The 24,079-nt window shown below is 42.5% G+C and overlaps 1 protein-coding gene across 2 annotated transcripts in view; it reads left to right on the top strand.

Moving 5' to 3' along the window:
- The window catches only part of YTHDF1 (YTH N6-methyladenosine RNA binding protein F1), a 28,572-nt gene extending 8,231 nt beyond the window's left edge, over positions 1-20,341 (top strand). For both annotated transcript variants that reach the window (XM_075277011.1, XM_075277012.1), the window contains exons 5-6: positions 12,496-12,558; positions 17,085-20,341. In XM_075277011.1, coding sequence (XP_075133112.1) covers positions 12,496-12,528 — 33 coding nt within the window. In that variant the 3' untranslated portion in view covers positions 12,529-12,558; positions 17,085-20,341. The remainder of the gene's footprint in view (positions 1-12,495; positions 12,559-17,084) is intronic.
- Positions 20,342-24,079: the final 3,738 nt, after the last annotated feature.

Raw genomic sequence — 24,079 nt, forward strand, 5'->3', positions numbered from 1 at the left:
AAACAAGTCAAGGAAATGATGGCTAATATGCAGGACTGTGCATTATGCATGAGCCTCTTTAAATACTAAATATCTATAGGTAACTACTTATATGTAGTCTTAAATTGTTAAGCGGATTACTTATGTACCATTCCATAACAAGTGATGGCTGTCTAGCTGTGGAACAGACCACTATACATTGGATATGAGGGATTCATGAAGAAACGATTAAGGTTTTGTCTTATGTTACTAAGATTAAAGGGGTATTCCCATGAACTTAATCCTATCTATATTTGTAGATAATTAAAAGTAAAAAGTAGTTAAATTCTGCAGCATTTTAAAGATTTTCTCTATTCATCTTCGTAGTGACAGTCTGTTGTCTTGATCAGTTGCCAATGGATATGACCACAAATACAGAAACTTTCTATGGTCTGGGACTGGTCAGAACCCCAGCCATGATTTTCTTATTGTAGCCGGGTTATCAGACAGGGACACTACATGTATCAGAAGATATCTCAGCCACAATAAGGAAATCATGGCGGATTTTCTGATCTTAGGGTGCATTCACACTGAGTAAACGCTAGCTTATTTTGTAGAGTAAAATTACACTTGTAAATTTTGCTATCCCATTGACTTCAATGATATTTTTTTACAAGTGTAAAAATACGCCTGTAAAAATACGCCTGTAAAAATACGCCTGTAAAATGTCATTGAAGTCAATGGGATAGCAAAATTTACAAGTGTAATTTTACTTTACAAAATAAGCTAGCGTTTACTCAGTGTGAATGCACCCTTAGAAAGTTCCTGCATTCATGGTCATAGCCACTGACAACCGATCAAGACCAAGATATTTAAATAAAATCTTTATAGCTCTGCAAAATGTTTAATTGCTTATATTTTCAAATATGTTTAACTTTTAATTATCTACAAACTTAAAAAATTATATTCATGGGAATACCCCTTTAAGGCAACAGATAATAAATATCATGTAAGGCTAGGTTCACATCTATGCATCGGTCTTCATCGTTCATGTTTACCGGAATAACTGAGACCTGGACCGTTAAAGCTTTGGGGTCTGTAACCATCTGGTTTCTGATGGTGTGTTTTTTGTTTGTTTGTTTTTTTTTTTGTACTGAAACCGGCAGAGAGAGGTCCTTTTCGGCACTTTCTGCGGCTGAGACCCAGTGCAAATGTGAACCTAGCCTAAAACGTTCATCTTTTCTACTTACAGTGATTTGTGAGTGGAGTTGCAGGTCCTGTAAAGAGCTGCTGTCCTAGGATTTTATTGGATGCTGCACCCTGATAGGATTGATCTTGTTTGATCTATATATGTATGGTACACGTACTGATGCTTTTTAGCAGATGAGATCAGACCTTACCAATCAGAGCAACCTGGGTCTGTGAGGGCAAAATTGAGGTCCTGAATAAAATGTGTGTGTTTTATAGTTGTGCATGACATTGAGGTGAAACATTGTGCCCTTACTGATTGAAAGACCCCCCCCCCCCTCTATGTAATGTGAATTCTAGAATAAACTTCATACATTTTCCAGCTCATATGTGAGTAGTGTGGCTTAGGATTTATCTGAATGGGCTTGCCTTATTTTTTTTTAGCATAACACTTAATGTACTAAGTGTATGTTTGAGAATTCAGATACCAGTTATAATTAAAGAGATTTTGACAAGTTGTCACTTACCTTGTGAATAGGCAATAAGTTGTCAAGTCTCACTGGTGAGGGATACACCAGTCATAAGAATGGGAATCCTGTCCCCAACCTAAATGTGGCATCTGTCATCAGCCCCGTAGGTATGAATGGAGCAGCAAAGCATTTGCACAAGCACTGCTTCCCAGATGGGGGGGTACGAGAGACCTCCCGTGATCAGTGAAGTATTCCTATCTTATAACCAAACAGTGGCCCCTCACAACACCCTCCAACCCAAACCCCCATCCCCCCTCCAAAAGTGTATGCATGATGCTCTCCCTAGTAACCCACCCATGGTATATAGGATGCTCTCCCAAGTGGGTTACCCCCTTAGCATATATGATTCTCTTCCCTGTGGCCCGCCACATTGTAGTTTTGATGTAATAAAAAGTGCTTGCCCAGTCCTGTTCCAGCAGAACTCTCTGCATCCTCTCCTTCTCTTGTTCCTGGCTTGATTCAGCAGGTCTGCACTGTGGATATCACTAGCAGCTGCCTGAATGGTGGATCAGTAAGCTGACATCTTCCTGTTCCACCATTCTATTCACTCTATCTTTGGATAGTACAAGCTTAATACCCGTGGCTGTTTGTGCCACTGTTGTCTTACAGTGTCAGTATAGTCACAAGTGGCTGTCATTACCCCCCCCCCCCCCAAAAAAAAAAAAAAAAAAAAAAATCCCAATTCTCCTTAACCACTTCATGCCCAAGCCATTTTTCCTGGTTCATTATTGGGCACTTTTTTTACTCATGTTTTTGAAAATCAATTTTTTTTTTTTTTTTTTTTTTTATCCTCCCACTTGTGTTAAAAAAAAAAAAAATTAAAAAAAAATTCTTTTTAGGGCTGGTTCACACGGGGACATGGACGCTGATTTTGACAGCGGATTTCGCGGCCAAATCAGCGTCCATACAATGTATCCCTATGTGAACTGCTCGCTTTTTTTTTTTTTTCTGCTAGCTCGCTAGCAGAAAAAGAAGCGACATGACCTATCGTTCGGGCGGAAGCCGCTCGCGCTGAGCCGCGGCTTCCGCCCAGCCGCAGCGCCCTCCATGTCGGCTCATTCATTTGAGCCGACAGCGGAGGTGAAGACCGCGATGGTCGCGGCGGGAGCAGTTCACATAGTGTGGACATTGTATGGACGCTGATTTGGCCGCAAAATCTGCTGTCAAAATCAGCGTCCATGTCCCCGTGTGAACTAGCCCTTATATATTAGAAATAAAAAAAAAAAAAATTGAATGGGACTCACACATGAAAAACTTTTCTTTTTTTTTTTTTTTTAATGTATTTTTCTCTTTCACAGCACTTGATCACAGTCACATGACTTCCAGGAGGAAGCCATATCATGGCAGCTTCCATGGTGTTTGAGAAGGCAGGGGGGGAAATTTCCCCTCCTTCTATTTGGTTAGGCCTGCTGTCAGTAACAGCCACGTTCCTGGTACTACATGATCTAGTACTGGTACATCCTTGCAAGGTTAATTGCCCAAGTATACAGTGCCTACAAGTAGTATTCAACCCCCTGCAGGTTTACACATTTGGAATTAACTTGGCATTGTGACATTTGGACTGTAGGTCAGCCTGGAAGTGTGAAATGCACTGCAGCAAAAAAGAATGTTATTTCTTTAATTTTTTTTTAAATTGTGAAAAGTTTATTCAGAGGGTCATTTATTATTCAACCCCTCAAACCACCAGAATTCTGTTTGGTTCCCCTAAAGTATTAAGAAGTAGTTCAGGCACAAAGAACAATGAGCTTCACATGTTTGGATTAATTATTTCTTTTTCCAGCCTTCTCTGACTATTTAAGACCCTCCCCAAACTTGTGAACAGCACTCATACATGGTCAACATGGGAAAGACAAAGGAGCATTCCAAGGCCATCAGAGACAAGATCGTGGAGGGTCACAAGGCTGGCAAGGGGTACAAAACCCTTACCAAGGAGTTGGGCCTACCTGTCTCCACTGTTGGGAGCATCATCCGGAAGTGGAAGGCTTATGGAACTACTGTTAGCCTTCCATGGCCTGGACAGCCTTTGAAAGTTTCCTCCCGTGCCGAGGCCAGGCTTGTCCGAAGAGTCAAGGCTAACCCAAGGACAACAAGGAAGGAGCTCCGGGAAGATCTCATGGCAGTGGGGACATTGGTTTCAGTCAATACCATAAGTAACGTACTCCACCGCAATGGTCTCCGTTCCAGACGAGCCCGTAAGGTACCTTTACTTTCAAAGCGTCATGTCAAAGCTCGTCTACAGTTTGTTCATGATCACTTGGAGGACTCTGAGACAGACTGGTTCAAGGTTTTCTGGTCTGATGAGACCAAGATCGAGATCTTTGGTGCCAACCACACACGTGATGTTTGGAGACTGGATGGCACTGCATACGACCCCAAGAATACCATCCCTACAGTCAAGCATGGTGGTGGCAGCATCATGCTGTGGGGCTGCTTCTCAGCCAAGGGGCCTGGCCATCTGGTCCGCATCCATGGGAAGATGGATAGCACGGCCTACCTGGAGATTTTGGCCAAGAACCTCCGCTCCTCCATCAAGGATCTTAAGATGGGTCGTCATTTCATCTTCCAACAAGACAACGACCCAAAACACACAGCCAAGAAAACCAATGCCTGGTTCAAGAGGGAAAAAATCAAGGTGTTGCAGTGGCCTAGTCAGTCTCCTGACCTTAACCCAATTGAAAACTTGTGAAAGGAGCTCAAGATTAAAGTCCACATGAGACACCCAAAGAACCTAGATAACTTGGAGAAGATCTGCATGGAGGAGTGGGCCAAGATAACTCCAGAGACCTGTGCCGGCCTGATCAGGTCTTATAAAAGACGATTATTAGCTGTAATTGCAAACAAGGGTTATTCCACAAAATATTAAACCTAGGGGTTGAATAATAATTGACCCACACTTTTATGTTTAAAATTTATCTGAGCAACATAACTTTTTGGTTTGTAAGATTTATGCATCTGTTAATAAATCCTGCTCTTGTTTGAAGGCTCTAACTTATTTGCATCGTATCAAACCTGCTAAATCTGCAGGGGGTTGAATACTACTTGTAGGCACTGTATATAGTGAGTAGGCAGTTGAGAAGTTTTAGATGTATTTTTGGTAATGTGCAGCTAGAAATGTTGTATGCAAGACTTTTTCATCTGTCAAGATAAAGAACATGGATACTTGATGAACCCCATTCTAGTCAGTGGTGTCCCTCAGGATCCATTGTCTATCATTAGACAGGGCTGTGTGTACAGTACAACGCTTTAGTACCGGACTAACACAGGTGTGAACCCAGCTTTGCTGCTTTTTTACCCATCTTTCTCCTTGAAGTGCATTAGTTTTTCTTGCAGTCTCTTCTGTTTTTCCATCCAGAAAACATACTGTGAGCTTCCAAACAGCCAGATAACTGCAGTACCTGAATGGACAGCTTTGTCATTTTCTGTTAACTTCCCAAATTGCTTTATCTATTCCCTGTCCCACAGTGTGCAGACTAAGAGGTGCAGAGAATTTGGAGCTGCATCTCCTCTTCCCTTTCTTTTATCCAGTGCTGTATTGTCAGTAGGCCAAACCACTGACTCTGACTCTATTTCTCTGCAGCCTGGCTCGAACTCTTCATTCTTCATGAACGGCTGACTCCCTGGTCATTCATAAGCCACTTAAGATCACTAAAAAGCAATTGATTGTTTTCTTATTAAAGTAAATATGCAACAAGCTATGCATCAAAAATCTATTTGAGTAATTGTATAAATGAAATTAATGAATCCTTTTATTCTGAAGCCAGTCGGTAACTCTTCACTCCATCCAAAATTGGTCCAGTCTCTACCTCCACAGCCTTGCTTTTATCACAGCAGCCATAGTTTAGTACTGGGGTTTTGAATGTTCACACAAAGCCTGTAAGTGAAGGATCACCACAGGCTGCTGAAAGAAGAGAACTCCTCATGAGCTAGCTATACAGTGTTGGCCAAAAGTATTGGCACCCCTGCAATTCTGTCAGATAATACTCATGTTCTTCGAGAAAATGATTGCAATCACAAACTCTTCGCTATTAATATCTTCATTTATTTTGCTTGCAATGAAAAAACACAAAAGAGAATGAAAAAAAGTCAAATCATTGATCATTTTACACAAAACTCCAAAAATGGGCCGGACAAAAGTATTGGCACCCTCAGCCTAATACTTGGTAGCACAACTTTTAGACAAAATAACTGCGAACAACCGCTTCCGGTAACTATCAATGAGTTTCTTACAATGCTCTGCTGGAATTTTAGACCATTCTTCTTTGGCAAACTGCTCCAGGTCCCTGAGATGTGAAGGGGCCTTCTCCAAACTGCCATTTTGAGATCTCTGTACAGGTGTTCTATGGGATTCAGGTCTGGACTCATTGCTGGTCACTTTAGAAGTCTCCGGTGCTTTCTCTCAAACCATTTGTCCTGCTGGAAGACCCATGACCTCTGAGGGAGACCCAGCTTTCTCACACTGGGCCCTAAATTATGCTGCAAAATTTGTTAGTAGTCTTCAGACTTCATAATGCCATGCACATGGTCAAGCAGTCCAGTGCCAGAGGCAGCAAAGCAACCCCAAAACATCAGGGAACCTCTGCCATGTTTGACTGTGGGGACAGTGTTCTTTTCTTTGAAAGTGGGTTTTTTGTTTTTTTTTTCTCTTCTTCTTCTTCCCTGTAAACTCTATGTTGATGCCTTTCCCCAAAAAGCTCTACTTTTGTCTCATCTGACTAGAGAACATTCTTCCAAAACGTTTTTGGCTCTCAGGTAAGTTTTGGCAAACTCCAGCCTGGCTTTTTTATGTCTCTGGGTAAAAAGTGGTCTCCTACCATACAGTCCCTTTTCATTCAGATGCCGATGGATAGGGTACCCTCGGACTGCAGGGCAGCTTGAACTTGTTTGGATGTTAGTCAAGGTTCTTTATCCACCATCCGCACAATCTTGCATTGAAATCTCTCATCAATTTTTCTTTTCCGTCCACATCTAGGGAGGTTAGCCACAGTGCTATGGGCTTTAAACTTCTTGATGACACTGTACACGGTAGACACAGGAACATTTAGGTCTTTGGAGATGGACTTGTAGCCTTGAGATTGCTCATGCTTCCTCACAATTTTGCTTCTCAAGTCCTCAGACAGTTCTTTGGTCTTCTTTCTTTTCTCCATGCTCAATGTGGTACACACAAGGACACAGGGCAGAGGTTGAGTCAACTTTAATCCATTTCAACTGGCTGCAAGTGTGATTTAGTTATTGCCACCACCTGTTAGGTGCCTCAGATAAGTAACAGGTGCTGTTAATTACACACATTAGAGAAGCAATGCCAAACAGTGCCAATACTTTTGTCCACCCCCTTTTTTATGTTTGGTGTGGAATTATATCCAATTTGGCTTTTTGACAATTTTTTTGTGGTTTTCCATTGAAGACAAATTAAATGAAGATAATAGCAAAGAATTTGTGATTGCAATCAATTTCTGCAAGAAAATGAGTATTATCTGACAGAATTGCAGGGGTGCGAATACTTTTGGCCAACACTGTACATGCATAAAACCATGTAACAATATAAGCAGATGGTCTGCAGCCATTAGTAAGCTTGTTGATTCTTAGGTGTTGCTTGGCCATTGTTCTGATCTATCAGTAGAGCTGAACAACTGACAAAAATGGAAGATCATTTAGATGGAAAAAATAAGGCAGTATACAGTGAAGCTTGCTGTCATTGCAAGAAAACATCCTTGCTTACATTTAGAGAGATCTGTTTATAGCCTCAGACTAACTCGCGCTTCATTCACATCTTATTGGACTCCATTGCAGCATGTGTCCAAAATTGCCGGATGACCTGGTGCTACAAGTCTGGCTTTTTTTTTTTTTTCTTTACGGTTTAAAAGGACAACTGACTGATCCCATTATAGTTAGGCGGACTGCTAAAACGGTGGTCACATGTTAGTTTTTCTAGTCCTCAGATTGACAAGAACAATGGTGGCAGTGGCGTAACTGCCAGGGTAGCTGCCACAGGGCCCAGGACATTAGGTGAAGTAACATAAAAATTGTTACTTACCTCTTCGGGCAGGTTCGGGCCTACTTCTGGACGCTCCCTGACGTCACATGGCTGGGACGCAGGTCATGTGACGTCCCGGATGTCATTGAAGAAAGCCGACACCACGGAGTACTGCAGCGGAGCTGGACATAGGTAAGTAACATTGTTTTTTATGTTTATATCCCTTCTCGGTCTCCGATTATTATACTCTGTGGTCTGAAAAGACCCCAGAGTATAATAATTCTTCATGGGTGTCCACAGTGGGGCATAATACTGTGTGCAGGGGGCACTATGGGATTATAATACTGTGTGCAGGGGCCACTAAGGGGAATAATAGAGAGCGCAGGAATGTGAGGGGGGGGGGGGGGGAACTAGTCGGGGTCTTCGGCGGGCAGCGACCATGTCAAAAGTTCGCCACGGGGCGCTGCCGTTCCTAGTTATGCCACTGAATGGTGGATAGGCCAACCTAGTGTGACCTATGTATCTGTAGGTAGCCTGGGCCTCAGAAAAAGAGAGGGGATTTAGTGTTAGTGAATGCAGTTCCTTTAATGAAACACACTGAAGGGGATCTTTGAGCTATAGATTTTGATGGCCTGTCCTTAGGATTGGTCATCAGTATGAGATTAATGGCAGTCTAGCAGCCCCACCTTCACAACGTTTTTGTAGTATTCTTTATTAATCAATCAAACTTCATTTTAAAAGAACATGGGCTGTAAAGTTCCCACTATCCGTGATCTAACTGAGCTTTGGCAGGGAGACTGACTGTTCTCAATGCAGCATGTAGAGTTGCAGTATATACCAAAGGGAAGATGGCCACTTCAAATGGCTGCATCTCTGGTTTTATTCCACCTGGAGGAAATGCTTGTGACATTCTCCGGTTTGAAGTACTAGCTATAACACCTCCTGATGTCACTAATTACAAACACAGTATCTCCATATTAAAAAGGGTTGGCTGCTTTCAGACCGCTATTGAGACGAATGTCATTATTTGTGTAATAAAGTTGTACAATTTTCCATTATACTAGCTGTATAAATTCCTATGTCATTCATTCTTGTACTTCTAGTGGATAAAATTCCAACCATGTGAAGCACACAGGTCGTTACCGGGCAGATATCTAATTACCATACTGTGTATCCACCCCATGACCATGGACTGTACATCACATGACCATGGACTGTACATCACATGACCATGGTCACTAGAAGTAACAGAATGAATGACAAAGCAGAACACTGTGAGGAATTGATACAGAAAGAATATTGGAAATTTGGACATCCTTTTAATTATTTAACAATAACATTTTGTCTCAGTATTGGTCTGAAAGTGGCCAACCCTCTTTAAGTTCAAATTCCTGACACTTTTTAACTACTGATCTTGGGTTCTATTATAGCTAGTTCGTCAATCTTCGTTCATTCTCGGCATATGAGAATCTCATCTTTATTATGGTATCATAATTCGTTTTCTATGGTATAAAACTGGAGAAACAGCCATTTGAAGTGAACATCCCCCTTGGTAAATGCTTCAGGTCTGTATATTCCTAATATAACTATGTACAGATTTCCCTAGTAACAGCTCAGAACATTGTTTGGGAGAATGTTACAGCCTGTAAAATAAAAAAATAATAAAGTATATTACAAAATGGTCACTAAACACCTCCTGACATAATGGCACAATAACAAATTAAAAAAATGAGAGATACACTTTAAGCTTAATGGACTGGCAATTGTGAGGGGTTTTTTTTTTTTTTGCAGCCCTCGCCTCATTTACATCTTAGAAAGAATTATAATAGAAGAGAGTACCAACTGGTTACCTTCCATGGGGGCAATGGTATCTTCTGCTTGGGGACCCAAAAAACGGAAAGCTAACCTGCTTAAAAGCCGTTATCCCATTCTAGTTTATGGGGTCTGCTGGGTTTCTGCCCGAAAAAGGTGGGAAAATGGGAAGAGAAATGTCCTGCTTGCAGGATTTTTTTAAGCAGATAAAGGGATAGAAACCGCAAACAGAAATCAAGCACTAGTGTGAACCTAGCCTAAATGGTACAATGGTATATGTATTAATTCCTTGCACTGAGTTCCCCCTTGTAGTGGTTGTGAGTTGTGCGTTTTATAATTTGGAACTATACAGAGGATATTAATGACTCTACTTACACTAGTTGCCTGATGGAAATCTCTTGATCATTTTGGCACATTTCACTCACACGACTGCTCATGAAGACCGACATACTATACAGTGGTTTTTTAAAGCAATACTCCAGTGGAATGGAAATAAGGTGTGTGCGAAATAAATAAAAATAAAATCCTAACAATATGCTAATTTAATTGTAATCTGTTTTATTAATTGTGATTTTGATTTGGGACATAATCTCCCAGCCCTAATCTGAGGTCACATGGGCTATACAACATTCCATCTAAAAAGATCCTGTGACTTATTGAAGAATGTGAAAGCAGGTTAAGGAAAGAGACTGTGAGTAGGCAAATATTGCTGTTGGGAGGCTAGTCTTCCAGACAAAGAAATAAATAATCACTGAAGTCTCCTATTGCTAACCATATTAATAAAATATCGTGCTAGTCCTGCTTAGTACTTTTTGCTATGGGGGGGGGGGGGGCTATATCTGGATATGCTTCTGGATAACCTTGCTATAGATACTATGTCACCACTTTTTAACACCCTTCTTCCTGCCCAGAGCATGCCTATAAGGGTAAGTTCACACAAGGTTTTTTTTTTTTGTCAGGATTTTGAGACCGAATTCGCCTCAAAATCCTGACCAAAAAGACAGCTCCCATTGATTTCAATGGGATCTGTTTGTTCGGCTCCCGGAAAAAAAAAAAGAATGGACATGGTCATTCTTCAGGCGGAGTCCCCTCGTGAATCCGCCTGAAGATACTCTCGACTAGGCCCATTCACTTGGGCCTAATCTGGATCGCAGTGCTACGACTGGATACCGGTGCACTGAGCTGGTATCCAGTTGCTGCTACTCCGTATTTTGGAGCGGAACCTGAGGCGGCCTCTGCCTCAGATTCTGGTCCAAAATACTCAGTCTGAACTTAGCCTAATACTCTCCCATAGACCTAAATGAATGTGCTCCAGTCTCTTGTTGCCTGTGCCCAGACCTATTCTGTAAGGGCCTGTGCACACGGTTTAAACGCACACCCATTTTTGCATAATACACGTGTAAAGAATACGTGTAAAGAATCAGATTCCCATTGACTTCAGTGACATTTTTTACTCATGTATTATGCAATATGAGCGCGCGTTTACTCTGTGTGCATGGGCCCTTAAAGAGGACCTTTCACCATATTTGGGCACAGGCAGTGTTATATACTGCCAGAAAGCGACAGTGCGCTGAATTCAGCGCACTGTCGGCTTTCCCGATCTGTGCCCGGTGTAAAGAGCTTACGGTGCCGGTACCGTAGTGCTCTATGGTCAGAAGGGCGTTTCTGACCATTAGCCAGAGACGTCCTTCTGCCTCGCGGCGCCAATCGCGCTGTACTGTGGAGCGGGGAGGAACGCCCCCCTCCTGCTCCTGATAATACTCGTCTATGGACGAGCTGTGTGAGCAGAGGGAGGGGGCGTTCCTCCCCGCTCCGCAGCACAGCGCGATTGGCGCCACGAGGCAGAAGGACGTCTCTGGCTAATAGTCAGAAACGCCCTTCTGACCATAGAAGAGCTACGGTACCGGGCCGTAAGCTCTTCACATCGGGCACAGATCGGGAAAGCCGACAGTGCACTGAATTCAGCGCACTGTCAGCTTTCTGGCAGTATATAGAACTGCCTGTGCCCGGATATGGTGAAAGGTCCTCTTTAAGCTTAGCGCTAAATGCTGTTAATGGTTCATAGAAGTTAAAATAAAATGGCAGCCCCCAAATAATGTATAGAAAATAGAGGAAGAAAAAAATCCACAATTTGAAAATAAAAGCAAATTAGAAGGAATTCATAAGTTTCAGCTGGTTTTAATATATTTAAAAAAAAACAAACAAAAACTTATTATGCATTCCCTTTAAGGTTCTATTCACATATGGCCAATTTTCAGCCGTTTCATTCACCTGAGGTTCTTTTGGCAGTAATCACATTATTTCTGCAGCTGCTTTTTCAAAGTAATGGACAGTTTCAGAAATTTCTGAAACAAATCTATGTGTGAATATGCCCAGATACTTTGTAGCATACCTACATCTTTGTGAGCCAGGAATATATTCCAGGTTTTTGGGGTTTTTTGCATACTTAATGAGCAGGGCTCTGGAGTCAGTAGGCCAAAACAACGACTACTTTCTGACTGCTTCATAATTTGTCTGATATGGGCATTTACAATGGCTGTCAGGTCTTGGCTGTCTGTGCTAGTGCAGTCTGACAGGGAGAGGTACCATTTCTGCATGTCTTATCCTGCTTATACAATGCCATCCAATCTGAAGAGGCTGAGGGTATAATAAAAGCACTTTTGGTTCAGACCAAACATTTGTTGTGTCGTGTGTTGAGGTATTTGCTAGTGCTGATCTGTGTAGTCATTGCTGTAGTCAAGGTGTCTCTTCACATCCTTTCTGGCAGATGCGCCTCCCAGAAGTAGAATTGATTTAAGTAACAGGTAAGTATAATGTTTGTATGTATGTACATCTGATGGAATTGCTGATAATCTATCCAGGATGCTGCATTATTGGAATTTTACAGTCTGTATATGTGAATATCTATAAAATATTGTCATTTTGTTACCCATGTATATGAATGTGATCCCTCCTCACAAGGGAGTGGAATGTCTGTCTTTTTTCACTGCTTAGATGACTTGCTCAATCTGTCTTCTCCCCCCTTCATTTGCATAGAATGGCAGTGGCATCAGAGAGAGGAACTGCTAGCAAAAGAGAGGGAGAAGACTTGTACAGAAGGTAAATTATCCACGCTTCCGGAACTGGGATGATGGCTGCATGGTCTGCTCTAATGCCATATGTGATTTAACAGAGAAGATGACTGGCACATTACTTAGTTACAGCAGACTCCAGCTTGACTGCTTTGTCCAGTGGAGTCTTAGGGTGCCTTCACACGACGTAGCGCGCCCCTCCTTTAGACACGTATACACGTGTCCGAGCGCGGCGTTTCAAAACAGAGCCCATTGATTTCAATGGGTGCCGATATACACACGCTACCCACTGAAATCAATCGGAGGCTTTTTTTTTTTTACCTATTGATTTCTATGGGTAGCGTGCGTATATCGGCACCCATTGAAATCAATGGGCTCTGTTTTGAAGCGCCGCGCTCGGACACGTGCATACGTGTCTAAAGGAGCTGCGCGCTACGCCGTGTGAAGGCACCTTAGTCTGAAATTCACCAAGTGTCTCAGCAGAGGCTCCCGATAACACTTGTGAGCCTGGAAAATGTTGGTAACTATTAGAGCCCAGCAGGGGTTGTCCAGGGGAGTGCAATATCATCTCAGCCACTGTTTAGCACGAGAGGTTTTTTTTTTTTGCCTTTACAAAAATACACACACACACTCTTAGCCCAAAGTATTGGCACCCCTGCAATTCTGTCGGATAATCATTTTCTTCCAGAAAATTATTGCAATCACAAATTCTTTGGTATTATTATCTTCATTTAATTTGTCTTCAATGGAAAACCACAAAAAATTGTCAAAAAGCCAAATTGGATATAATTCCACAGCAAACATAGAAAGGGAGCGGACAAAAGAATTGGCACTGTTTGAAAAATCATGTGATGCTTCTCTAATTTGTGTAATTAACAGCACCTGTTACTTACCTGAGGCACCTAACAGGTGGTGGCAATAACTAAATCACACTTGCAGCCAGTTGAAATAGATTAAAGTTGACTCAACCTCTGTCCTGTGTCCTTGTGTGTACCACATTGAGCATGGAGAAAAGAAAGAAGACCAAAGAACTGTCTGAGGACTTGAGAAGCAAAATTGTGAGGAAACATGAGCAATCTCAAGGCTACAAGTCCATCTCCAAAGACCTGAATGTTCCTGTATCTACCGTGCGCAGTGTCATCAAGAAGTTTAAAGCCCATGGCGCTGTGGCTAACCTCCCTAGATGTGGACGGAAAAGAAAAATTGACGAGAGATTTCAATGCAAGATTGTGCGGATGGTGGATAAAGAACCTCGACTAACATCCAAACAAGTTCAAGCTGCCCTGCAGTCCGAGGATACAACAGTGTCAACCCGTACTATCCATCAGCGTCTGAATGAAAAGGGACTGTATGGTAGGATACCCAAGAAGACCCCACTTCTTACCCAGAGACATAAAAAAGCCAGGCTGGAGTTTGCCAAAACTTACCTGAGAAAGCCAAAAACGTTTTGGAAGAATGTTCTCTGGTCAGGTGAGACAAAAGTAGAGCTTTTTGGGAAAAGGCATCAACATAGAGTTTACAGGGAAAAAAAAAGGCCTTCAAAGAAAAGAACACGGTCCCTACAGTCAAACATGGCGGAGGTTCCCTGATGTTTTGGGGTTCCTTTGCTGCCTCTGGCACTGGACTGCTTGACCGTGTGCATGCCATTATGAAGTCTGAAGACTACCAACAAATTTTGCAGCATAATGTAGGGCCCAGTGTGAGAAAGCTGGGTCTCCCTCAGAGGTCATGGGTCTTCCAGCAGGACAATGACCCAAAACACACTTCAAAAAGCACTAGAAAATGGTTTGTGAGAAAGCACTGGAGACTTCTAAAGTGGCCAGCAATGAGTCCAGACCTGAATCCCATAGAACACCTGTGGAGAGATCTCTTGATGGCAGTTTGTAGAAGGCCCCCTTCACATCTCAGGGACCTGGAGCAGTTTGCCAAAGAAGAATGGTCTAAAATTCCAGCAGAGCATTGTAAGAAACTCATTGATGGTTACCGGAAGCGGTTGTTCGCAGTTATTATGTCTAAAGGTTGTGCTGCCAAGTATTAGGCTGAGGGGGCCAATACTTTTGTCCGGCCCATTTTTGAAGTTTTGTGTAAAATGATCAATGATTTGACTTTTTTTTTTTTTAATTCTCTTTTGTGTTTTTTCATCGCAAGTAAAATAAATGAAGATATTAATACCAAAGAGTTTGTGCTTGCAATCATTTTCTGGAAGAAACGGAGTATTATCTGACAGAATTGCAGGGGTGCCAATACTTTTGGCCAACACTATGACCAGGTGTCCTTGGTCTATGTGTTTCTGACTCTTTCAAACGCCTTGGGCTCATTCACACGTGAACAAAGGGGCGGATTTTGACAGCGGATTTCGCTTCAAAATCCGCCCCTTTACAATGGTGGTCTATGCAGACTGCCGGGCTTCTTTTTTCCGCTAGCGGCGGGCTGCTGCTAGCGGAGAAAAGAAGCGACATGTCCTTTCTTCAGGCGGAAGCCGCGGCACGCTGGACCGCGGATTCTGCCTAGCGGCAGCACCCTCCTGTGTCGGCTCATTCATTTGAGCCGACATAGGAGGGGAAAGCCACGATGGTCGCGGCAGGCGGGTTTTGGCCAGAGAGAGAGACGCGGCTTGCCGCGTCTCTCTGTCAAAACCCGCGCGGGCGCTGCACATGTGAACTGACCCTTATACAGTCATAGACTAGAAAGGGTTTGTTCTATTTAGATGAACAGTGTACATAACACTTTTGAACATTATAGAGAAGAGGGTCCTATGCTCCAGATCCCCAGATATTTGAGCACAGAGTCTTTGTAGCATGGCTATTTATTTTGTGGTGTGCTACACAGCTGCTGTATCCATGGTGGTCAGCTGATCACACCTGGAATGCCCTATTTATAACCAATTAAGTTCCAGGGTTTTTTGAGGGCAGACAAAGTTTAAGGGGGCATTCGCACGGAGTAAAGTGGCACTGATTCTGGCATGATAACTCGCGGCAGAATCATCGCTGAAAAAAAGACTCCCATGGGATCCACGTGGAAAACTGAACCCATTGAAATCAATGTTTTGTTTGGTTTTTTTTGTTTTTTTTTAAAACGCTGATTCTTCCGCGAGTTATCGTGCCAAAATTCGTGCCACTTTACTCCATGTGAATGCCCCCTAACCCTTATAGCATGTTACTTGTTGGGCTATCAAAGTGATTGATTAATCCTAGATTCACACTAGTGTTTGGGTTTCTGCCAATTTTATACTGAAATCATTTGCGAGAAGTTCTGCTTGCAGGACTTTACTCGCTGTCCATTTTAAGTGGAATTGGGGATGGCGTCCTCAAACACTAGTGTGCGCTGCTTTTTTTGTGTCAAATACATTTTTATACGTACACCATTTTTTTGTTTTTTCTGGTCATGTTACGGTAAAATTGACTCAGTATTTTTGTCACGTTGTGTCTATTTTATAGTAATTTGACCAGGGTTAGCATGGCAATGGGTTTTTTTTTTTTTTTTTTTTTTTTTTTAAATTTTGTTGCCTTCATTTCAAAGTTTAGAAAAGACCATTGGGATCTTTATGGTAAATGGGGCTGCCAAACAACCTGCCCTGTCATAGGGGTTTATGCTGGACTAGTAAATCACAGCTTTAGATTTCTGGTTAATCTGGGGCCACATGACCCTTAGGGCCTATAAAGGCAGTTTCTGATTGTGAAGCACCCATGTTTGGCTGCCTCATCGTTTGGGTCTGTGGCCTTTCTATACAATGGCATTGATTTTAATGAGCAGACCTCTTTCAGGCTTATTCCACTCCGTTATAGCCCTCCATACATTAGTAAACAACATGCCCCTGTTAATGTATATTTTAAAAAAAAATGTATTTGGAGAAAAACAACTTTGTTGTTCGATGTTGTGTGCAAAGGAGGCAGTTGGTGCACTGGTGGTGAACCTTCAGCAATGGGACCTCTGCTCTAGTAGAATACATATCATAGTGATGTGGGGATCAACCCGCACTGCAAGAGTTGCTACACACAGATGGTATTGTAGTGCTCCAGGAGTTGAGGGCTCAACAAGACCACAACTACCCCACCAATGGGAAACGCCTCTTTTGCTGACAATTTCAACACTTTCTCCAAATCTACAGATGACAAGCATAACAAAAGTGTGATGTTTATCACTGTAATGTGCTAACATAGTGGTGACCATCGAAGATGCTTGGGGGGAGGTAAGATGGTAGACTCCCGTTACGCAGCTGATGTGCACGTGCCCTCCCCCTAACATGGCTTAGTCATTACTTAGTAGCTGCAATTGGGAATACACTCACTTACTACCACATGTCAGGGATGGTGACAGGGCTTACACAGATCTATTTGTAGGGAGTTCCCCCTAGTGGCAAAATTATATGAAGCCATTGTTTCTGTGGGGAGTATTGGGGCTCTGTTTCAGAAAAACTGTTGCAACCACTATAAGGAGAAATGTGGATCTTCCAGATAAAGATGTAGACTTGGCGCTGTGTTCCAGTTGCTGGCTCCTTGGATATTTATTGTACTTACTGGTTTACCACTGCTCTTGTTTCCTCGTGTCTTTCAGGAACGCCAGACCCGAAGCAAACAGTAAGGACGTCACTTCGACTTTGACTAGAACTGATCTTCAAACAAACAAACAAAAAAAAAACAAAAAAAAAAACACAAATCCTAAAAGTAACTTTAAAACATGAAAAAAAGAAACTGAATAGACTTTGTGGTGCCGCCTGTAGGCTTGGGACTGAGATGAATCTTTCAGTATCTGTAACTTCTGACGCGAGCTACAACGTAACTTCCACCCTCTCCTCCTCCTAAAGTTCATTTTTTTTTGTTTATCTTTTTTTTCTTTTTCTTTTTTTTTTTTTTGGCCAGTCCACTGTATCCCTGTATAATTATATACCTGTAGTTTATAAATGTACTCTGACTTCTTTCCTGCCCCCTCTGGCCCTATATCTGCTCTGTATTTGCCCTGGAACAATAATGAAAGAGATTATCGTATGTCAAACTGCCCCTGAACGATGGACGTTTTTGTTTTTTGTTAAAGGGTCAATCCAACCCTCCTAACCTCCCCGCCAACCAATCCAATCAGTGTGACAATCCATGAAGTCCATAAAGGTGATCTGTGGAAATGAGTGCAAAGTGAAAATGGCGGACTAGTCTATAGCAACCAATCAGAAAGCTGTGTTTTTTGTTTTTTCTCTAATCTTTAAAGCTGTCATGGGATTGGTTGTTATGGGCAGTGCTAGCATTTTTCCCCCTCATACCCTCCTTGTGCAGTACCATTGTCTGTCATTTTATACCACCTTCACTTCTGACTGTATCCATATTGGCATTCTCTTTGGTGTAAGGGGACTATGCCACGGTTTTTGCCGAATTGCCATTTTCCTATGTTCAGTTTTAGAGGGCAGTTTCTCCAGGTCTACAATCTAGATCTTTCAGGACAGTATGGTTGTAACTGGGAGGAGGTGAGGGAGCTTGGAGATTTTTTTTTTTTTTTTCTCAACATTGATGTCATTGGTAAAGACAGTCCCTGCCTGTTAATACATATATGTATGTATTGCCTGTACCCTGTGGAGGGATCCATATCATGAAATAAAGTAGCCCGCCCGTTCACTAGTGACCAATGATATTCCTGTGTTGTCATTGCATCTTGTCAGCTGTCCAATTTCATTTGTCATGGATGTTATCTGTGGCCTCTTTCACTGTGGTGAACCTGTACTTACATAATCCCCTCAAATGATACCTGTATTCATTCAGTCTATGGGATGTTTGCATGCAAAAAATATCCCCGACAGGTAACTTCCCTTTTCATAATCATTTCCTCGACCCGGAAATACACTTTATGGGTGACATTTTACTTTTCCCATTCTATACTATTGATCATGCCCCCCAGTATTGTGATCTGAGGTCATCCTGTAGGCCCCTATCCCTGCTACATGGGTTGCTGTTCCCTTTCTTCTTTTGCAAAACTGGTCGTTTTTGGTTTTGTTTTGTTTTTGGTTGATTCTACCATATTTCTCAATGTCTGTCATCTGCCTGCACCCACTATCATGCTACATTATAACCATTCATGCATGCTCCTCCTGTTGAGACCAGTGTGTGTCTGTTATTGATCTGGCAGGTGGAGGATAGGAGGAGAGTTCATTCTCTTTCTTGGTTATAACTATATTGGTCACTTCCAGCAAGATTTCCAAGGCTCTGTTCTAACTCCCTGCTCTAAATAAAACTACTACTTGGTTAAACAATGGAAACGCAAAAACCTAAATTGTCCTTTCAATGCCTGTAGAAAAAAAGCTGCAGTTCCCACTCAGGGCATGAAGCATCAGATGTGGTGGAGATGGTTAATAGCCATTGTCCTAAAATAAGGAAACTGAACTTCTATGGATATTCTTTATATTTTTGCAAATCTGTCAAATATTTAAGATCTTGAAAAGAAAAAAACTGTAAAAATGTATACTCCTTTACCCAGTGGGTCTGTGTTGAAGTAAAGCCTGAGCGACTGTCCATATTGATCTGTTATATGACTATATTGGTCAATCGCTAAGGCTTACTGCGTACACAGGCCTGATAGGTTATGGAAACAGGCAGCAGTTTGAGAGAGTTTTTACGGTAAGTGTATTCAATGTTTGCCCACATTTTCCTGTAGGAAACAATGCACATGTTTGTACGTATACAGATTTGCTACTTTCAGAGTGATTTTCTTAGGTGATATCGCTCAGAATTGCAGCCAAGTATCTGTATAAAGGTATTGTCTCATGTCAGTCTTTTCCTACATTATACCCGTGCAACCATTTCTTTCAAGGGATTTGTCTTATCAGAGGTGATCAGCTCATTGCCCTGGGTCTTGTCCTTGACTGATGGCTGGAGCAGGTGGTTGTATATGGCTGCTGTTCAGATGAATGGCAATCCATTTAATACAAGGGTAATTTTAACCCACCAGAAAGAGAGCTGTTTGCACACAGGGGCTCTCACTAGAATCTCAAAAGGGAGTCCTGGGTCTTCCCTCTGATGTCCATAATCACTAATAGGGAGACAATCCCTTTAATGCTACAATGTTTGTAAGAAAAAATTGCAGATAGTATATAACTGTCTTATGTTTCCAGCTCCTGTACAGACGTGTTAGAGTACAAACCTACTCTACATCAAGTTCCTGTACATCTACTGTCCTATATGCAAATCCTCCTGGATACAGGACAGTAGAAATGTGGTAGTTCAGAAACATGGGGTTACCTATCAGACTTCCACAAGTTTACTGCAGACTGGCTGTGCTTGGGTCACACTCAATATCTGAGTGGATAAAGACTTCCATCAGCATTGGGAGCTGCATACACAAAACTATGGATTTTAAAGTAAGACTGTTTTAGTTTTCTTATATACGGTAGCAGTGTCCCTATGTCACTCCCGCCCTATGAATTTATGCAAGTGTACAGGAATGGGAACTGCTGCTTTTTGCTACAGCGGACACCTGCCTCAGTGTTCAGATGTTCTTCTCTGGCTATATTATCATGGTTAACCCTTTGTCTGCACACATACTTGGTTTTTGTTCCTTATGATCATCTTCCTGTCCCCAGCATTTTCAAGGCCACAATTGGAAATCCAGTTCTTGTATGCACGAAAGCCCCCACTTTCTCTGATCAGTTCAGGGGTTTAGTTTGACTCTGAATGTAGCCAATGAGCATCTTTTTTCCTTGCATATGTTTTTTGGTTTTGGTTTTTCTCCCCCTCCCCTCCCCCCCTTTCCTCTTTCCATCATGCGTTTTTCAGCCAGCCCCATGCACTGGCCACTCTGCTTTGCTTGTCTAGACTAATAAAGATTCAATAATGTCATGACTCCTGACGCTTCTTACTTTATTAAATGGGGTGTTGACTTTCTCTTGACCCAAAGGTATAAAGGCATAGTAATCAGTGCAAAAACATAAATACTGCAGGACCCTATTATCACCAACAGGTGGCTCCAAACTCTCCATGTAGTTACTGCATATGGAATTAACCTAGTATGTAGCATTATGGTGTACATCAGGGTCCTTAAACTATGACCTGTGGGCCACATGCGGCCCGCCAAGGACATTTTCCGGCCCACTGGCAGGAGCAGCGCACCTGTAATGGAGCTCATAGGGCCGCGATGGCGAACCTATGCCCTCTCTGCTGGCACACGCACCGTGGCCTGGATCTCTCACTAACCGAGAATCCAGTACAGGATTCCCCGTTAGTGAGCGATCCCTTCTTTCAGCTGTATGTGCAAATGCAGGTACAGATGAAAGCTGTCAGTGTAGGCCGCAGTCCACACGACTGCGGCCTACACTGACTGCAGAGTGTGACCTTTGTCCCGGCGCAGTCGAGATGACGTATGTCATTAGCGCCTGCAGTCTGAAGGAGGACGATGACGGGGGGCTCTTCATGGAACTTCAGGTAATATAAGGGGGCGTTCACACTACCGTCTGTGTCCGACAGGTAGTGTCCGCTCCTAGTGTCCGTTCAAAATCTGGCACGGACATTAGGAGCGGACACTAGCTATGTCCGTGACACCTGTCATTTATTTAAATGTCGATCGGGTGCGTTCTTTTGCACTCCGTGCCCTTCCTTCACTGTCCGCATGTAAAGATGTCCGACTTTTCGACACTGATGGTAGTGTGAACGCCCCCTAATTCTAGGAAGCTACTGTGGAGCATTTAATACTGTGTGGGGAGGAATTTGTTCATAGTTCTGCATTTTTGTTTTTTTATAACTATATTTTGGCTCTCCAATGGTCTGAGGGACAGTGAACTGGCCCCCCTGTTTTAAAAGTTTGAGGACCCCTGGTGTACATAGTCTATATATTTAAGCTCTATGCACAGTGACCCATTTATTCTCTATAGCTCCTTACACACACCTGTGTATTTTCACAGATACGTTGGGGGCTGTGAGCCTGGAACAGAATTTAGAATAGGTCCTATTTCTGTCTGTTTTCTGGGCTGGACTTACTGCAGGAAATGAATGGGGTCTGCGGAGGGCACAGACTGTACATGGATGTCATTCATGCGCCATCCGTACTATTTTCTGACATCCTGTGATTCACGTGTTTTGTGTGCATGTAGCCTTATCCGGTATTAGTTCTACCTTCCATTCTGTATCTCCAGTGCTATGATCTTGGTGTAGTCACCTGTTTACATTACAATATATTATTTTGGCTCTACTGCATTGATTATTTCTGTTCACCTGCTCTATCAAAGGGGAACAATTGAAAGGGCCATGTCCCTAACTGGAAGTATGACATTGGTTATAATAGGTTTTATCAAGATTGTCATTGAATTCTATGAGATGAAATAAGACGGAATACCAACACAGATGTGAACAAGGCTTTATTTGCATTTGTTAGTTTTATCTCAGAAACAGCATTTTTGAGGTCTCCCCACAAGTGTTCTTCCGAATTAAGGTCCATGGATTGGGCCGGCCACTCCATAACCTCAGTTTTGTTGGACTGGAAGCAAGGTGTGTTTAGGGTTGTTGTCTTGTTGCAACACCTATTTCAAGGGTATTTCCTCTTCAGCGTAAAGCAACATGACCTCTTCAATTATTGTGATATATGCAAATTGGTCCATGATCCCTGGTATGTGTTAAATAGGCCCAGCACCATAGTAAGAGAAACCTGCCTATATCATGATGCTTGCACCACCATGCTTCACTGTCTTCAGAGTATATTGTGGCTTGAATTCAGAGTTTGGGGGTCTTCTGAAGAATTGTCTGCGGCCCTTGAACCCAAACAGAACAATGTTAGGGCCCGTGCATACGATGTAACGCGGCGCTGATTCTGATACGTAAAACTCATGTCAGAGTCAACGCTTCAAAACAGAATCCCATTGACTTCAATAGGTTCCGTTTAATGTGCGTAATACATTGAAATCAATGGGTTAAAAAGCCTCCCATTGATTTCAATGTGTAGCGCGCATAAGATGAAACCTATTGAACTCAATGGGATTCTGTTTTGCAGCGCTGACTCTGACACGAGTTTACGTGTCAGAATCAGCGCCGCGTTACATCGTGTGTGTGGGCCCTTTCTTTTATCAGTCCATAAAATGCTTCCTCACTTTTCTTTAGGATAGTTGATGTGTTCTTTGGCAAATTGTATCGCCTCAGGCCTGGTTCACATCTGCATTCGGCAAATCCGTTCGAAATCAGAATTTGAAATCTTCAAAAATTGAGTTCAAACTGTCTGGATTAAAACCCATCGTTCATTTTTTTTTTTTTTTTTTTAGGGGTTTTAAAAGTAATTCGCATGTTTCAGTTTGTGCCGTTTCTGTCTGGTTTCCGCTTTTTTGTGCGGAGAGAAAAGTAGAACTTGCAGGACTTTGTCTCCATACTAAAAATGAGAATTGCAGACTGAGAGTCTTCACACGGAGTAACACGCCGCGCATTTTGCTCCAAATTACACGTGTAAAAATACAAGTGTAAAATGTAGTAAGCCATTGAGTTCAATGTTTTCTTCGTATAATGCGTGTAATTTTACGCACGCAAAATTACGCGCGTTATAAGAGAAAAAAAAACTATTGAGCTCAATGGCTTACTACATAGTAAGTGTAGTATTTTTACACGTGTAATTTGGAGCAAAATGCGCGAAGCATTACTCCGTCTGAAGGCTCCCTGACAGCAACCAATCCGTGGTTTATATATATATCTATATATATATCTCAAACTTTGAGGTCTATGGAAATCTGATTACAAACTGATAGCAATCAGTTTGTGTCGATTTTGCAATCAGTTTTTCCCTCTGCGCATGCTCAGAATGAAGGGGGGGGAGGGGAAAAAAAATTGATTGGCCAAAATGGTCACAAACTGATACAAAGGTTCAGTTTTTTTTTTAACTGACACCCATTAAGGCCTGCTTCACATCAGCATTTGGGTTTTCGTTTGGGGAGTCCACTTGAGGACCCCTGACCGGAAACCTATATGCATTAAAAACTGGATACCTTGGACCCCATGGACTATAATGGGGGTCCATATGGTTTCCACTTGGTGTCCGTACAAAACGTGGAGAGAAGGGGGCCACACGGTGGCTCAGTGGTTAGCACTGCAGCCTTGCAGCGCTGGGTCCTGGTGTTCAAATCCCGCCAAGGGCAAAAAAACATCTGCAAGGAGTTTGTATGTTCTCCCCGTGTTTGCATGGATTTCCATCCCATATTCCAAAGACATACTGATAGGGAAAAATGTACATTGTGAGCTCTATGTGGGGCTCACAATCTACATTAAAAAAAAACAAAAAAAAAACGTGGAGAGAAAACCACTGTAAGCAGCACTTTTCTCTCTGCGTGTTTCATGCAGACACTGAGCGGAAACCACACGGATCCCATTAGGGCGGGTTCACACCAGTGCCCGATTTCCGCTTTGCGGGTTTCTGTCTTCTACTGACAGGAGACGGAAACCCTGCATTCAGTGTCTGCCGGTGAGCGTCATCTAGTTTCTGCAGCAAAATGTTGTTTTTTTTTGTTTTTTTTTAACCAGACACAAAGTCCTGCATGTCTGACTTTGTGCACGGTTTAAAAAACCAAAAACAGTTTCACCGTGGAGAGCAGAAAACACTCAGGGGCG

The sequence above is a fragment of the Leptodactylus fuscus genome, chromosome 6 (genome assembly GCF_031893055.1).
Source record: "Leptodactylus fuscus isolate aLepFus1 chromosome 6, aLepFus1.hap2, whole genome shotgun sequence".
NCBI classification, from domain to species: Eukaryota; Metazoa; Chordata; class Amphibia; order Anura; family Leptodactylidae; genus Leptodactylus; species Leptodactylus fuscus.